The sequence below is a fragment of the Mirounga angustirostris genome, unplaced genomic scaffold, assembly GCF_029215605.1.
Source record: "Mirounga angustirostris isolate CCGP_5_RB_7025 unplaced genomic scaffold, mMirAng1.0.hap1 SCAF_6, whole genome shotgun sequence".
Classification (NCBI taxonomy): domain Eukaryota; kingdom Metazoa; phylum Chordata; class Mammalia; order Carnivora; family Phocidae; genus Mirounga; species Mirounga angustirostris.
In genome coordinates, this window is record NW_026991714.1 from 38,031,984 (window position 1) to 38,049,377 (window position 17,394).

Genomic DNA, 17,394 nt, shown 5'->3' on the forward strand with positions numbered 1-17,394 from the left:
CTGTGCACGTAAATGCGTAATTCTTTAGAAATTAAAAAGAAGTAGTTTAAAATTGGTTTTTTTTTTGATATATGTGATAAGTGAAAAATGGATAAGCCTTCCTTAGTCCAGGTAACTTTATTTAGCTAGAAAAACAACTGACTTCACAAACTAGAGGTAAATTTTTCTCAGAAAAAGAAAACCTTAGAAACTGCTTTACTTCTCAGTTCTTCTGTCCTTGGGCTGATTGGTGAATAATAATAGGGCCTTACGTTAAGTTCAGAATACTCTGTTATCTGATCACTAGAATAGTCCTGAGAAGTAGAATGATTGCCTCAGTATGTGATATTGTCCCTCAGTTCATTGTATCTATAATTCTGGATTTATTTTCCTAGTTTCTTCATGACCGGTTACCTCCCATTGGGTTTTGAATTTGCTGTTGAAATCACTTACCCAGAATCTGAAGGTACTTCCTCTGGTCTTCTTAATGCCTCAGCACAGGTAAACCTCTGACGTCTCTCAAATCTGAGATGACAAGTTTGCTGACTGTTCTAGCGGGTAACAAGTTTAAAAATTGTTCTTGTTTGACAAATTCTACCTTGCAATGTTTCTAGAAGCTAAATCATATGAGTGAAATAGTTAGGAAAAGTTCTGGGGAAAACATTGCACTGATTTCAAAGAAGCAAATTTAACAATTATTTCTCTTGTTTTAGATATTTGGAATTTTGTTCACATTAGCTCAAGGAAAGCTCACGTCAGCCTATGGTCCTAGGGCAGGGAATGTTTTCCTCTGTATTTGGATGTTTCTAGGCATCATTTTAACAGGTAAGTTAGGGTATTTTCCTGGCAAAATTACTTATGTCATATTGTCTTTATATTTAATTTTCATGTCTGGTGATTCTCAATGGCTTGGCAGAATTCAAGGGGAAAAAAGAGATAAAACGCAGGATATTACTTGTCTTTTTCCAAGGATATGAATCTATTCATTCATTTTTCAGATTTTAACTTCAATACTGCTGTCACTATGCAGAGAAAACAAAACCATTGTATTAAGAGTCGGTAAAGACTCTGGAGTGGACAGACCTGCTTCTCACTGGCTGTGTGACTTTAGCCAAGTTACTTCACCTCTCAAATCCTCCTTTTTTCACTCATATAACAAGGTATCAAAAAGTCTGCCCTACAGGGCTGCTACACGGATTAACTGAGGTGGTTCACAAAAAGCTCCCAGCATGTGTCTGGCACCTAGAACGTGCCTAATCACGTCAGCAATTATGATAGTGTGTGGTCATGGAAATAGCACATGGAATGATTAGCCAGTTCTTACCCTTGTTAGGGATAATCAGAATAGACACAGGCAGGAACGAGAGTAGAACCCAACCTGCCCGACCGCCAGAGAAAGAGCACAGAAAAGGGCTTTTATTTATGTTTGTCTGGGCGCATGAATGTAAAAATGGATTTAGAAGCAAAGCTTAATGTCCAGCAGTGTTTCTGCACCCACGTTGCTTCTCCTGTTAGCTCCCTTGGCTGATTTCTTTCTGCATTCCTTTTCCCTATTCAGATGGCAGTGTAAACTCTTTTTATACAATGTACCTACCAACCAAGCCACATATGCTGCCTCCTCCCCTTGTACTTGATGCTCCAGTGATCCCAGATACCTCCGGTGCCACATTCTTGGCTCTTCTACTCCTGTCTCACATTCTTTGCATATACCATTTCCCGCCTGCCCAGAATGCCTTCCTCTCTCTTCTTATCGCTTGACAAGTTCCTACTCATTTTCCAAGTTTCGATTCAAATGTGTCTCCTCTGGCAAACCTTCCGTGATTGTGTCTGGACTGACAGAGGCATTTTTCCCCCCCAGGCTCCCACTACACCTTCTACATAACCTACGGGGTTGGGCGCCTGGGTGGCTCAGTTGGTTAAGCGACTGCCTTCGGCTCAGGTCATGATCCTAGAGTCCCGGGATTGAGTCCCGCATCGGGCTCCCTGCTCCACAGGACGTCTGCTTCTCCCTCTCCCGCTCCCCCCTCTTGTGCTCTTTCTCTCTCTCTCTCTCTCTCTGAAATAAATAAATAAAATCTTTAAAAAATAAATAAATAAATAAATAAATAAAAAAATAACCTACAGGGTTGCAATGACCCTGCAGTATTATAATCGTTTGCATGTCAATATTTCCTTAGATTGGAGGGTGCTCTAGGGAAAGAATTGTGCTTCTCATCTTTGTATCTTTGGTTCCTAGCATCCTGTATTTGTTCACTAATGAATGAATTGCTAATTAAGTTAGTGGCTTAGGGAAGCACTAGCATTTTTTTCTTTTTCTTTTTTTTTTTTAAGATTTTATTTATTTATTTATTTATTTATTATATTTTGTTTATCTCTGTCAGGGAGAGAGAGAGCACAAGCAGGGGGAGTGGCAGGCAGAACAGGCATAGGGAGAAGCAGACTCCCTGATGAGCAAGGAGCCCAATGTGGGACTCGATCCCAGGACCCCGGGATCCTGACCTGAGCTGAAGGCAGACGCTTAACCGACTGAGCCACCCAGGCATCCCTAGCATTTTTTCATGCTATGAGGATGCTATTGAATATGATGGTACTACAGTGTGCTAAATGTGACAACATCAAAAAAGACTTTGTACTGCTTAGAGAAAAATATATTCATATATACTCTTTGGTAACTCCACTGATGTTTCTCTGTTTCAGCATTAATCAAATCTGATCTCAAAAGACACAATATAAACATAGGAATTGTGAACGGTGATATTAAAGCTGTAAGTAATGAGCATTTTTATGATTATACTATTGAGCAATGTGTGAAATCAATCTGTCTAGTCAGCTATTTTGTATTCCCGAGCCAACTGTTGATCTGTCATAATGGCATATGCCAGATGCTGTAAGGTTTTTTTTATCTCCTGATTCTTTTTGTAGGTACCAGTTGAAGATAGTCCCATAGATCAAGAATCCAAAACTATGATGATGTCCAAGCAGTCAGAATCGGCAATTTGAGGTGAAAGAAGAAGTTAACATCATGTGATAGTTGAGCAGTAAGGCTTGGTTTATACATGGACAGGAGATGGATACTTAATTGAAAATTATTATGTGACCTCTGACTATGGTTACTATCTTGCTTCATTGTTAACGTAAGCAAGATTTTGCTTAAGAGACTTCGGCTCACATCCTATTAACACTACCATTTATCTACTGAGCATCCCATTGTTAATCCCCTACTGCTGATCAAAAGTAAGCTTCTTGACGTGTATTTTCCAGAAGTGTTTTCTTTTCTATGGAAAATAGACGGTCAGAGGCTTTCTAAAATAATAATGTGGAGGTCTAATCCCCTTAGGTTACAGAGGAGTATATACCATTTAGAACCAAGTGTGCAATATATCCCTAATTGGCTCCCTTTCCATTATTCTGACCAACTGTCCAGTCGGCCTCAGTGGGAGTACCAACATGGCACTTCTAAGCCCTCAAAGGACAGCACTGGGATGAGACTTCCACGGAACCTCTAAGATTTTTCTGGCTTCTTCTATTCTTGTTAAACAGTGCTTTGTAACATGTACTCTCGATGACCATCAAAACTATTCTGTGTACACGTTGAACCCACGACTTTGGTCTTAGACTCGTGTTCTAATTAAGCTAAGGAGCCCAGACACAGGCTCATTACCTTGAGTTCTCTGCACTGCCTTCCTACCATGGCCTAAATGCTAAAACTGTTTTTTTTTTTCACTCCAACTTGGAATAGAATGATTTTGTACCCACTGCCTTGTTTACTCTCTTTTTTTCAATGCAAGCATGCCTTGGAGATATTGCGGGGTCAGCTCCCGACCATTCAGAATAATGCAAGTATCACCATAAAGTGATTCGAATGAATTCTTTGGTTTCCCAGTCCACATAAAAGTCATGTTTACACTATTCCGTAGTCTGTTAAGTGTGCAGTAGACTGAAAGAACAATGTACACACCTTAAAGGAAAAAAGACCTCTTGCTAAAAAGTGCTAACCATCATCTGAGCTCTCAGCAAGTCATAACTGCTGATCCCAGATTACCTGCTAAATAGAATAATAATGACAAAGTTTGAAATACTGCAAGAATTACCAAAATGTGACACGGAGACACAAGCAAGCAGATACTTTTGGAAAAATGTCACCAATGGACTTGTTTGATGCAGGGTTGCCACAAAACCTCCAATTTGTTTAAAAACAAAAAACAAAACACAGTATCTGTGAACAGCAGTAAATGAAATCACAGTAAAACAAGATATGCCTGTGTATAACTTTCTAGCAAGAAAAGGCCATCCTACGTGTCTGTTGGCTTTTTCGTGATTTCTTGCATCACGCCTAATACTTTGGCTTGAAGGCTGTGGAGATAAATCTGTGGTACCGAAGCCCAGAGGTCTCATTTAGTGGAGACCTCTGGAAATGCTGTCTTCATTCTGCACTACCATGCGTATGATCGTTCTCCTTCGAGGAATACTGTGCCCGGGTACGTGCTCCCTCGGCGTGTTGGGGGGAGTGTATTCTTTTCTTCACCAGAGTGTACAGAGTCTCCACGCTGTTGGAAAAAAGTCTGCTTTGTTACATGCTCAGGGTAAGGAAAATAGGACCAAATGTGTTTCTACAGTGCCTACCACTTCATTTTGTTTACAATGAGAATTTAAATGTTGTTTCTGTCCTGTCGGTAAGCTGATAGGGAAATATCTTTACAATAATGACATCTAAGCAGCCATGATATTTACATTATGTCCACATCAACCAAAAAAAAAAAAAGTCAGATATACCCTTGAATACTCTTGAAGTGAATTAGCAATTCTGATTTGGGCATATTATATGCATTGCTTTATATTGCAATGATAACATTCTCTGTAATCAAACGACAGTAAATTATATAGAATCTTACCCTGGAGAATGTGTCACCAGAAGAACGTAGCTGGGAATCAGGAGCTCTGGGTCAGTGACCTGGATCTATTTTTAGCTGTCACTCGCTGGCATCCATATAATGAATGTGTTCACTTTGATCTCAGAGATCTTTTTTGAATCTTAAATGCCGTCTGTCATGGGCTAGACCAAATCACTGAACCACAGGAACTTAATTCTAGCTAGAGAAGAATCCCCTGGAGAATTGAATCAACAGCTGTGATGGATACTTGGTGGATATGGGGACTTTAACATCTGTTTTTGCTTTTTCATTCAGTTGGTGATAGTGCAGGCAGAATATGCTGAATCATTAACTTCCTTAGATACTGACAGGTTTTATGGCCAAAAATATATTCTAAGATCCCTCCTAAATAATTATTTTTATTTGTGAACTATCAATTGTTTAAAATAATCACATACTTACTGAGTTCCTGAGCTTTTGAAAAAAATTACAGATAAAAGTTGGGCTACTTTGTTTCTGAAAAGCAGCGTATGCGTATGTGATGTGTGTCTTTGTTGATTAGAAAAAGGATGAAATATTATGTTCCAAAACACAAAATGGATTGATAATTTTTTCTATATTTTGAGTTAAAGTTGTAACATGTCAAACAAGAATGTCATATAATTCTGTCTTATCTTTGGAAAATGGAGTTGGGTAACCAACACTTGTGTAAGTTTTAATGAAGTGCTTTTAGAAAGAAATTGGATGCTTTCAAAAGCTGTTGCATTTATAAATGTGGCAAAACAAACAAACACTAGCTTTTGTGAATGTTGGAGCAATGTCTTTAAAAATATGTTTGTGTATAAACTCAGAGCATTGCCAGAAGAATGCCTGTCTGTATTAAGTCATCTTTCATGTTCTAATTTTTGCTTTTTGTACTATTGGTCGGTATGCTTGTCCTTCAGTGTTTCAGACCTGAAATAAATTTATTTTTTTAATGTTCATTTTGTATGGGCTTTTTTTTTAAGTTCTGATGCTTAGGTACACATAGGGAGTGGAAAGGGACTGTAAGATTTCAGAGTGGGCCAAGGAGGGAGTTTTGTGGAGCACAAGGAAACGAAGTCCCCCAGGGTCAGGACGAAAACAGCAAAGTAGCAAGGGCTTAATCTCCTCTCCTTTGTGCCTAACTCCTCCTTGGGCAGATAGGTGCCTAGCATGAGCCATCTGGGGATGGCTATATCTAAGCTGCAGACTTTCCCTTTTTCTCCTGGTAGCATGTACCTGTATGGGACCTGATACCTCACAGCAGATGTCATTTTTTCCTCAACGCCTTGCTGATTAATATCATAAAACCAAACTATAACTTTCTTCATTGAAAAATCGGGTATGATGAACGCTCATTCTTTATAAGCTTCAGTGAGATTATACATAAAGAACATGTAGCAGAAATACATAAAGACATAGCCAGCACTCAAAAGTTTTGGCTACTATTTTTATGCATTAATGATTGGTAACTAGCACCATATTACCACTTAAAAGTATTTGGATTTGAAGAGAGAAGTTCAAGTGACTTACATCAAAAGGATATCACTGAGGAAAATTTGAGGTCCCGGAGAGCAGCCAATAGAGAAGATATTTAGGGAGGAAGGGAGTGGTAACCATATTATTCAAATCAGACCTGGCAGGGGGCTGCCCACTCCACATCCTCCTGAAGTCAGTCCTGTATGCAAATAAACTGGTTGGTCACGATTAAGGAAATTGTCATTGAGACTGGAGGCTGGATGAGAGATTAGGGCGGTGAATCCCAAAGGTTTTGGTCTCAGAATTCTTTTACACTTAGGAATCACTGAAGAACCTGGGAAGCTTGGGTGGCTCATTTGGTTAAGCATCTGCCCTCAGCTCAGGTCATGATTCCAGGGTCCTGGGATCGAGTCCCGCATGGGGCTCCCTGCTCAGTGGGGAGCCTGCTTCTCCCTCTGCCTGCCGTTCCCCCTGATTGTGCTCTCTCTCTCTCTCTCCCCCCCACGCCACCCATAAATAAAATCTTAAAAAAAAAAAGAATCATTGAGGAACCCAAAGAACTTCTGTTTTTCTGAGTTATGGCTGTTAATATTAATCATACTAGAAACTAAAACAAAACTTTTATTCATTTAAAAATAACCTCATTACCTCTTAATAAATTACATTTTATGAAAAATAATTATTTTCCAAAATAAATGTAGTGAGAACAATGACACCTTTTAACGTTTAAAGAGGGCAAAAAATCTTCCACATCTGGCTTCATAGAAGGCCCCGGATTCTCCTACCAGATCCTACATTCAGTCTGTAGGGATAGGCTATTTTGACATGTTTGAAGAAAAGCTTTGCACACATGTGCAGTTGGAAAAGAAGTATTTTAGTGGCCTTTTCAGAGAATTGTGGGTAGTCTTTAATACAATAGCAAGTTGGAAAGGGTAGTATCTTTTTTTTTTTTAAAGATTTTATTTATTTATTTGACAGAGCAAGAGGGCACAAGTGGGGGGAACAGTAGAGGGAGAGGGAGAAGCAGGCTCCCCGCTAAGCAGGGAGCCTGATGCAGGGCTCGATTCCAGGACCCTGGGATCACGACATGAGCCGAAGGCAGACGTTTAACCATCTGAGCCACCCAGGCACCCCTGGAACTGGTAGTATCTTAAAGATTAGTTGCTATGTGGACTCTGGAACCATATCAATAAACCTTTCCTACTTGGTTAACATCAAAATTTAATGGTCTGTCTTGTCCTTCCAATAGGTCTTTAACCATGCGTGGTTGTAATATTATGTTTTGGCGTTTGCAAAGTATTCTTTCACTGAGTTATGCAGCTCTTCCAACTTTGATAAATCTCATCATATGATGCCAGATAAATCACATTTGTTAATACCTCTGATCTCATCAGAAAGTCTCAGTGCTGGGAAGCCGTCAAGCTCATACAAATCTCTTAAGCCTTGTTTTGGCAGACGCAGGGTTTCTAGAATGCTAATTTTAGTTTGGAAACTTGATTCTTGCCATTGGGGTGGGAAAAAAAAAATCTGTCAGTTATTTTCTCGAAGTGAGGGCCTCGCTTCATTGCTTTTTGAAAAAATACCTGCCAAACACCCATCTGAATAACCACAATTTATCTGTCAACCATCCTTTCAAGTAAAAATGATGTTCTTTGAAAACAAACCTCTCGTTCAGCTTGCATCGCAAATAAATGTACCAGTGCTTTTCCTCGAAACGAGCCTCATACTTGGGCGTATGCAGAAGTGTGTCATGCATCCTTGCCATTTCATCACACAATATTTAAAAGTCATGTGCCCAAGGACCAGCATTCAATCGCTTTTACTTTTTTCATCAAGGATATTCTTCAGTGGCTCTGACTTTCTTTTTTTCGCTGCCGCTGAATGGCGGGGAAGAACCCAGTGGCCGCCAGAGCAGCTCGGTGCCTGGGCCTTGATTCAGTGCGAGGGTGCAAGCGCTTTCTTCCATCCCTGCCTCTGCATCGTCAGAGCAAACGTCAGTGCAGTGAAAAAGGCAAATCACTTCTTTCTAGGATTACAAAAAAGTTTGACATGGGTCTTGGGGACTCCCAAGGTTCCACCGACCACACTCTGAGAACCACTCTTCTGGAAAAGAAATTGGCTGTCATCAGCGCAGAACAGGGATCGACAGCATGAGAAACCAGGAAGAGTGGACTGGAGAGCAGGGTCAAAGTTCAAGGGCCTCTAAAGAGGAGCCGAGATGGAAGAAGAGTCATTGGAGACACAACAGAGCCTGTGGGGAAAGAAAGGCAAAACCCCGGGTAGTTTTGTTAATGAAGCCAAAGAAAAGAGAGCAGGCAGGTGCAAACAAAGATGCTACCTGAAGCCATAAAAATGTTACCAGTACCTCTTTTCATAAATTATAATCGGTGTGATATTTCAAGATGAAGTTTCCAGTTTTATTTAGCTTTATAGGTAGCTAAAAGTTAAGGCCAAGGTCATGAAACTGAAATAAAACAACTATAGGGACACCTGGATGGCTCAGTTCGTTAACTGTCTGCCTTTGGCTCCAGCCATGGTCCCGGGGTCCTGGGATCGAGTCCTGCATTGGGCTCCCTGCTCTGCAGGGAGCCTGCTTCTCCCCCTCCCTCTGCCACACCCCCTGCTTGTGCTCTCTCTCTGTCAAATTAATAAATAAAAATCTTTAAAAAAAAAAAAGCCGACTATATAGCATTGTATCTGTTACCATCACCCTATAATAAACAGGGGCTTTAAAATCTAAGACCTGGGGCACCTGGGTGGCTCAGTCGTTAAGCTGCTGCCTTCAGCTCAGGTCATGATCCCAGGGTCCTGGGATCGAGCCCCGCATTGGGCTCCTTGCTCAGCGGGGAGCCTCCCTCTCCCTCTGCCTGCCATTCCCCCTGCTTGTGCTTGCTCTCTGTCTCTCTCCCTCTGGCTCTCTGTGTCAAATAAATGAATAAAAAATCTTAAAAAAAAAAAAAAAAAACCTAAGACCTTTCACTAGAATTACAGTCATTCTTATTTTCCACAGCAGGCAAAGCTCTCGAGGTAAATAACCCATTTCTGAAGCCCGTTGTTTCTCCTGTAACCCGCCGGCCAGTCTCGGGTTCTCGGATGGAGACCCCTGCCTTTACCACACTGGCCCTCCCTCCCTGCGAGGGGAGCTAGCCATCCGTGTAGGTGACAACCTGCCCTGAAATGACTTCAGGGTTCTTGACGGGATCCTGTGCCTGGAAAATGCATTTATGACACCTCACAGGAGATAAAACACCTTTGGGCCCCCAAAGAGAGGCAAGGTTTCAAAGCACACTGACCACCAAGAGGGAATACCTTGTCTGAAATCTGAACTAGGGTCTAGAGATATCCTTGAGCAGGTCTGAATAGAAGGGAGGTGGGGATGTGATCCGGAGACCCTAAGCCTTGAGGAAGGAGGAGAATGATATTGGTGGGGGGTGGGGGGGGAAGGGGGAAGACTCATTAAGATGGTGAGCTTCGTTTTCCACTTAGACAAATGTTGTATTAGGCCTCTGTCTAATTTTGTTTGATGTATTCATTTGCAATTCCCCTTTCATTTGTTACTTTAAGCCCATGATGAAATGGTCATTGTAAAGAGAACAAACTGTTAGAAGCCAGTAGAAACTTGATTTCTGGCTGGAGCCTCCAGGTCTTGATTAATAAAGGCTGCCTGAGCACCTCTCTTTCTCAGAGACATGTCTGATTCCTCCAGGGACTGAAATGGCCCCTAACCCCTGAGATTAGCTGATAGATTAAATTTTCATAAAGCCTCATCATGCATAAAAGTGAGGCTGAAATAAGAGTGGCAGTGATTTCTTTTTCAGTGAAAAGCCTGAATCCTTCAAAATTTAACCTGACCCAAAACAAAGACTGATAAGCTCTGGATCATTCTGGCCAGGGCAGGATTTATGCAAGGACAGAGGTTCCCAACACACAATCAGATTAGTATTAGAACATGTCCCTGGAGGGGTGACGCATGGGCATAGATTCCTTACCTGGAAACCTATGCAGTACTTGGTACTATTATTCATAGGACAGTTTGGTTTCCTTGTATGGCTAGATTCTGTTATTGATATGCATTATTTCTTTGCATTGTAGGCCCTTGGAAAGCATCCCACATGGTGTGTAGGGTAAAAACATGTCCTCTGGGAACCTAAAGTCTTCTGTGTGAAACATGACTATGATCTTGGGAAAGGAATTTAAAATGAAATTCTGTTTCTTCTCTTACTAACTAGAATAATATTTCCTAATTTGCAGGTTTGCGGTGAGGATGAAATTTAACTAGAAGGCACACAATAGATCCTTAACAAATCAGACGCGTTGTTATTCCCATTGTGAGAAACAGTAAAGGTAGGGACTGACTGCTGATAACACTTGAGAGGCAGTTGACTGATTTGGGAGAACATGTGTTTAAGTGTTTGAACTTGACAGGATTTATAGCAGCTGCCTTTAAAATCATTGATATCCAAAGTACTTAGCCACTTCCATGTGCGTGTGGGTGCAACACTGGGCTTGGTGCAAAGAAAATGAAATAAAACTGAATTCTAAAGAGATGGTGAGATCTGGACAGATGGGGTGGAAGTCAAGGTACTTGGGCACCAAAGAACGAAACTGAGACGCTCAGGAAAAAGCGGTTTCTGTGTTATTTGCACGACCCACAACAAAGGAGATTAAACAAGTTAAGAAGGAAGCTACCCATTAGTCCTCCACCCATATGCAACTATTTCTCCTTATTTCCCTTTCATTCACATGCGCGCAGAATCTCACACAGGTAGAAAGCAACTTGTGTATTTAACACAATATCCTAGGCATTTTCCATGTTGCTACATGGCCTTGATAACCATTATTTTATTTTTTCCAGTTTTATTGAAATATAATTGACAGAGAACATTGTAGTAGTTTAAGGTGAACAACATAAAGAGTTGATATATATGTATATTGTGAAATGATTGCCACAGTAAGGTTAGTTAACATCCAGCCCCTCACAGAGTTACACATTTTGTTTTTTTTTTGTAATGAGAACTTCTAAGATCTACTCTCTTAGTACCTTTCAAATAACCATTATTTAAAACAAAACAGGGTGCCTGGGTGGCTCAGTCATTTAAGCATCTGCCTTCGGCTCAGGTCATGATCTCAGGGTCCTGGGATCAAGTCCTGCATCAGGCTCCTTGCTCAACGGCGAGTCTGCTTCTCCCTATGCCTTCCCCCCACCCCCACTTGTGCGTTCAATCTCTCTGTCTCTCTCTCTCTCGCAAAAATAAATATATAAAATCCTTTTAAAAGTAAGTAAAACAAAACAAGACAAAACAACAAATAACCATTATTTAAAATAACTGCATAATATCCCCATCAGGCTGATATACCGTACTTTAATGTTTCTCTGCTCACGGACATTCATTCATTTACCTATTTGATGTGTATAGAGCACGTACAATTGTGTCAGGGTTTCTGGTAGGAGCTGGAAATACAAAACAGTGTCCTCTCAAAATGCTCTAAGACAAGAAAACAAACCATCAGAGTCCACAGCACTTGCTCAGAGACCTTACATGAGCAAATAAAAAGGGAACTCTAGGGAAGCGGCGCCCCCTCCTGGGGGGACACCAACATGCAGCCTCTCACCCTCGGAATCAGACAAGGCTTTTCTCTTGTTTTGAACAGAGGAGGCTCCTGATACTTGGGGAGCCCCAACTTCATTGTTTTACGCCCCTTATGCCTCTTGGGCCGCCCTCACCTCCTAGTTTAGCAAAACCTTCTCTTAGCTCCCTTCATCTCACTGAGACGTGAAATCCTGACGTGTAATCCTGGATTGTATTTGTATTTTATTTTTTGAAGATGTTATTTATTTATACAAGAGAAAGAGCACGAGCAGGTGGAGGAGTAGAGGGAGAGGGAGAGACAGAATCCTCAAGCTGACTCCCCACTGAGCGGGGAGCCGGACACGGGGCTCCATCCCAGGACCCTGAGATTATGACCTGAGCTGAAGTCAGATGCTTGAGCCACCCAGGCGCCCCTGTATTTGTATTTTAAATTGGTCTAGGCTAAAAGGAAAGCTCAGACAGCCTCAATTGTCCAGTAGGATTATGTGAGGCTTTGCACCTTTTTGTGTCCCTGAAATCATTCTGCTTTAGGCTTGTGCCTCTAACCTACCAGTACATCTGGCTTTTCCTCATTAGCACTGAAAACCTAGCTGCTGGCCCTTTGCCTGGCCCGGGGCTGGGAGACCCCTTTCCACTCCAAAAATGGGACCGGCACTCCCTCTATTGGTCATTTCATGAACTGCTCTGGACTCATGGCCGCAATTTCACTGGCTTGCTGAGGGGATGTGTGGGCATGTTTGGGGGAGGGGGGACAGGGATGTGCCAGTTCATTTTAGCCGTATCTCCAAACCAGTAGGAGTCACTTGCCCCCTAACACACACACACACACACACATGCACATGCACACACAGGTTAAACAAGTGAGTGTGTCCTCACACTCCCACTGTCTGGGCTACATAGCAGGGAGCCGTGGTGAACATTAGCCATTGACAACTCTCACACGTTTACTGGCACTTTCGAGGCAAATACAGGCATATCCTATTTTACTGAGCTTCGCAGATGTTGCATTTTTTACAAACTGAAGGTTCGTGGCAGCCCTGATCCAAGAGCAGGTCTCTTGGCGCCATTTTCCCAGCAGCACTGGCTCACTTCGTGACTCTGTGTCACATTCTGGTAATCCTCGCAATATTTCAAACATTTTCATTATTATTACCTGTGAGTTGCTGCAATCTCATGACGAAACTTGAGAGGATGAGGCTTTGCTTCTTAAGGATGAGGACAGAGAGTGGCTTCTCGAGATGGACTCTGCAGATGAAGATGCTGTGGAGATTGCTGAAGTGACCACAAAGGGTTTAGAGTCTGCGCTGTTGTCTCATTTTAAGAAATTGCCACAGGGGCGCCTGGGTGGCTCAGTTGGTTGGACGACTGCCTTCGGCTCAGGTCATGATCCTGGAGTCCTGGGATCGAGTCCCGCATCAGGCTCCCTGCTCGGCAGGGAGTCTGCTTCTCCCTCTGACCCTCCCGACCCTCCCCCCTCTCATGCTCTCTCTCTCTCAGTCTCTCTCTCAAATAAATAAATAAAATCTTTAAAAAAAAAAAAAAGGAAATTGCCACAGCCACCCTAGCCTTCACCCTAACCCTCGCCCCCCGATCAGCCAGCATCAAGGCCAGACCCTCCATTAGCAAAAAGATTCGGACTCACTAAAAGCTCAAATGATGGTTAGCGGTTTTTTAGCAATAAAGTATGTTTTAATTAAGCTATGTCTGTTTTTTAGGCATAATGGTGCTGCACACGTACAAGACCACAGTACCGTGAAAACATCACTTTCAGAGGCACTGGGAAACCGAAACATTCACTGGACTCACTTTACTGTGCCAGTCGAGGACCCTGGTGGCCTGGAACCGAGCCCTCGGGACCGCCGAGGCAAGCCTGTTCCGGCAAGGTTGGTGGAGGCTGACTCAGCTTAACTGTCTTGCACAACTTGTGCAAGATGGGGAAAGTCAGGGTGTTTTGGCCGGAGACTGCGCCCCCGTGGAATCTGTGAGCCCCTCCCGTGGCCCCGGTGTGCCCTCCAGCCATGCTGCCCCAGGCCTGTCCCGGTGCCACCGCGCTGGAGGGGGGGAGCCCTCGCGTCCTGCCATAGGCAGCCTGCAGCTCGGCCGCGTGCTTTCTCCAGCCCCCGTCCCTGCTGACGCAAAAGCAAGACGGCTGAGGCTGTTGTGACTGGAGTCCCTGGGCGTCACACACAGTCCCCTTGGCCCTGCCTCCCAGCCCAGGGCTCCAGGCTCACTAGCATGGCCTACTTTAACCAAAGGCTCTCCAACTCGAGTGTCCTCAGAATCACCTGGACCGCTTATTAACACATAAAGTGCCAAGCCCCGAGCCCAGAGGTTCTGATTCGGCAGGTCTGAGGTGAGGCCCAAGAACACATATTCCTGATAAGGCCCCAGGTGACGAGAGGCTGATCCGAGGACCACACCTCGAGCCTCGAGAACAGCTTTCCAGCAGTTGCCAGCTGGCCTTGCCTCCCCAGATGGGCTGAACACACACATGGCCTCGTCAGGTGGGTCTACCTGGGCTCAGCGCCCCTCCCCCAGAGGCTCCCCTTAGCTGCCCCCAAAATGCTTCCTCGGGCTTGATTGGAAACATGACCTGGCTGTTCTTTTCACTGTCCAGATGGGAGGCTTTTGTGTGTCCCCAGTGAAGAGGAACAAGGTAGGGATCTGGTTTCTCAGACACGCAGACGGTTCTGAGCCCAGCAGGTGCGTCTGGGACTGTGGAGGGAAGGAAGGCAGGTGGTGCTGCTGGCCTGTCTCCAGCCTGCGGGGACCACAGCCAGCCGGGTTCCACTTCTGTGCAGAAGCAAACTCCCGCCCCCACAGAGTCCAGGGAGGGCCAGGCTGAGCCCTGGCCAGTGCCAGCTGTCACTCTTCCCCGTCAGCCCTGTATCCTCCTCCCCTCCCCTTTCCTTTGGACCGCTTCAGGAGACAGGGTGGGTTACAGGTGGGAGCAGGGCCAACGGGGTTAGAAGAACTGGCTTCTAGGAAAACAGTTTCCTCCCCGGTGAAGACGGCAGACACCACATCCCCACAGCCCCTGACTGCCACGAAGCCGGGAAAGCAAGCGACACCCTTACCTGGTCTGGAGGAAAAGCAGCAAAGGAGAGAAGAGGCCCTACCTCTGGAACTGGGCAGGGAACCCACCACTTCCAACAGGGAGAACTCCTGGGCTTGAAGCAAAGGCCTCTTTCTTCGGAGAGAGTAGCTTGGTAAGGACAGACATGGGGAATTTGAACAGTGAGAAGGCGTGTGGGGGGTCTGTGCCTGGCTCGTGCTGTGGCCCATTAGCGAGGGTGGCGTCTGTGGGCAGAGGTGAGGCGGGCAGGGAGCAGGTGCGGGCAGGCTGCCCGCAGAGTAGGTGCTCCAGCTGGGTCTGACCGGAGCGGCCGCCTGGGCCCCTTTCGAGACCTCCTCTCCTTCCCTGTCTTTTCCCACAGAGCCAGGAGTTTCTGTCCTCAGCAAAAGCTCCAAATGCACCGAAAACCTGACCTTCCCCAGTCCTCTGAGCTCGAGTCTCCTGCTGCACAGTCCGGGCTGACTTTCCTTCCTAAAGGACACGTGGCCGGAATGTTTTGCATGTTCCTGTCACTTCAGCCCCCTCCCCAGACAGATGAGCTCTCTAGAAATGGGAAAGATTCTCCTGAAATAGAAGGGTTGGCAGGAAGTCTGTCCCGCAGAGCGGACCAGATCCCATGATCATCCCTGTCCAAGACTCACACGTAGTTTCACAACAATAACCAGGGATGCCTTCGATTAAGAAACCAAACCAAACAAAAAACCCCACAGATTGTTCAAGCCCGCTCCCAGAAACTGACTCCTCGGACCCAGAATGGGGCTGTGGAAGTGTTCACAAGCATCTGACGTGTTCCCAAAGCAACTGGGCTGTGGCCATCCTTTGTCTATGCAGGCTCTTACCGCCCGTTTGGTAACCTCTGATTTATAGCCAGTTGGTCAGAAGTACAGGGAACTTGCCACTGGTATCTGAAGTGGGGATGGGGGCAGAGTCTTCTGGGACTGAAATCTTGCACAAGTTGTGCAAGACATTGGGGGATTACCTGGGCTGTTGATGAGTGGGGAGATTCCTCCTGAAACAGTGCTTTGGGGGCTTGGAAGATCTAATCACATCTCTGGGTAGGAAGGAGCCCCCAGATAACCAACCGAAGCATCGCCCAGGGCAGGGGGGAGTGTTCAGTGATGGCCCCTCTGCAGAAGGGCCCACGGGCAACATCACTGATCCATTAGCAAGCAATGCTGGCCAGACTCCCGACTAAACAGTTAGGGTCCTACTTTAGGAGGGGATAATAATATGCTCCATCTGTTGAGAACAATTCCCAAAGGCGTTCATCTACGTGATCTCATCTGACCCCCGTGACGGAGGCTGCTTTGGATCCTATAACCACAGCAGCACCAAAAGATGGCTGGGCTTCAGCAGAGCCCTGCCTCGAGTTCCCCAATTCCCCCTCCCACCCCAAGCCTGTAATCTAAGCAGAATGGTGTACATGTGCTTGTAGACAATTTCCCAGCACAGCCACCTCCTTCCTGAAGGCCCCCTAAGTGCCTCCTATAAAAAATTCTGGAGCCTCACTAATTACAACCATTTTGCAGAAGAGTAAACTCAGACTCAGGCTTGCCAAAAGTTGCATAGCTATGGAAGAATGGAGTCAGGGCCTTACTCCTCCCTCACTTGGGCCTCAGTCTGCAGATTGCCCGGGGAAGGCCTCTCTCCTAGGTTCTGCTGCCTCCTTTGGAAAGGGGAAGTGAGAAGCCCCGAGTCAGGAGTGCCTGGTGGCAGTTCCAGCCCCAGACAAGAAATTTCTGCCGCCCAGCATCCATAAGACAGTTGCCTGGATTGGTCCACAGAGACCCTCAAGAAAGAAGGCCTCCCACACCCAACCTGCCTGGGGGTAGCCGTCCCCGGTTTCCCCAGGGAAGCTCGCTTTCTAAGTCTGCTCCATGCCCTGGGCCTCCCTGTGAGGATGTGCGTCAGTGACAGAGGCCGGGAAAGACGTTCCTGGCATACAGAGGTAGACACTCTAGGCTTCGAATAATGATGATGAGAGTGAGCCACACAGGTGACCCCCAAATTTGGGGGGTATCTGGAATCTTTTGGCAAGACAAAAAGTCCAACAAACCAAACCCACATCCTCCTGAGCCAGACAACCAGAGAAAGTGTGAGGTTCATCTGTTAGGCTCTTTGATAACAACTGTATATTGAATAAAGTTTAAAGTATAAATCCTAGCATGCTTTTCTCGTGTTTATTTTAGCAACGGCTATGTAGCTTCAAGTCTGCAGCGGAACATTTATCTTAGAGCAGCCCCTGGGTTTTGGGTACCCTTACTGTGAGGTGGCTGGGTCTCACCAGTGAACTCAGGAGAGCAGGGCATTGGGGAGCCACCATCCAGACTTGGCTCAGGACTCACCTGCGCCTGGGGCTTGTGGTGGCCGGGCCGCT

The 17,394-nt window shown here is 45.0% G+C and overlaps 1 protein-coding gene and 1 long non-coding RNA gene across 3 annotated transcripts in view; both read left to right on the plus strand.

Annotated features, from left to right (window-relative positions):
- Positions 1 to 5,831, plus strand: part of FLVCR1 (FLVCR choline and heme transporter 1) — a 29,541-nt gene extending 23,710 nt beyond the window's left edge. The window contains exons 7-10 of one of the 2 annotated variants that reach the window (XR_006791195.3): positions 375 to 445; positions 693 to 804; positions 2,677 to 2,744; positions 2,902 to 2,970. Coding sequence is in view for 1 of the 2 variants with exons in the window: in XM_045877198.3 (XP_045733154.1) it covers positions 375 to 480; positions 693 to 804; positions 2,677 to 2,744; positions 2,902 to 2,979 (364 nt within the window). In the remaining variant the exon portion in view is untranslated. Of the gene's footprint in view, positions 1 to 374; positions 481 to 692; positions 805 to 2,676; positions 2,745 to 2,901 lie in introns of both variants that reach the window. The other variant, XM_045877198.3, reaches the window with a different exon arrangement.
- A 4,768-nt stretch (positions 5,832 to 10,599) lies between these two features.
- Positions 10,600 to 17,138, plus strand: LOC135364642 (uncharacterized). The gene is made up of 3 exons (XR_010412085.1): positions 10,600 to 10,694; positions 13,657 to 15,150; positions 15,379 to 17,138. It is a non-coding gene; the product is annotated as an uncharacterized LOC135364642 (long non-coding RNA).
- The last annotated feature ends 256 nt before the right edge of the window (positions 17,139 to 17,394 follow it).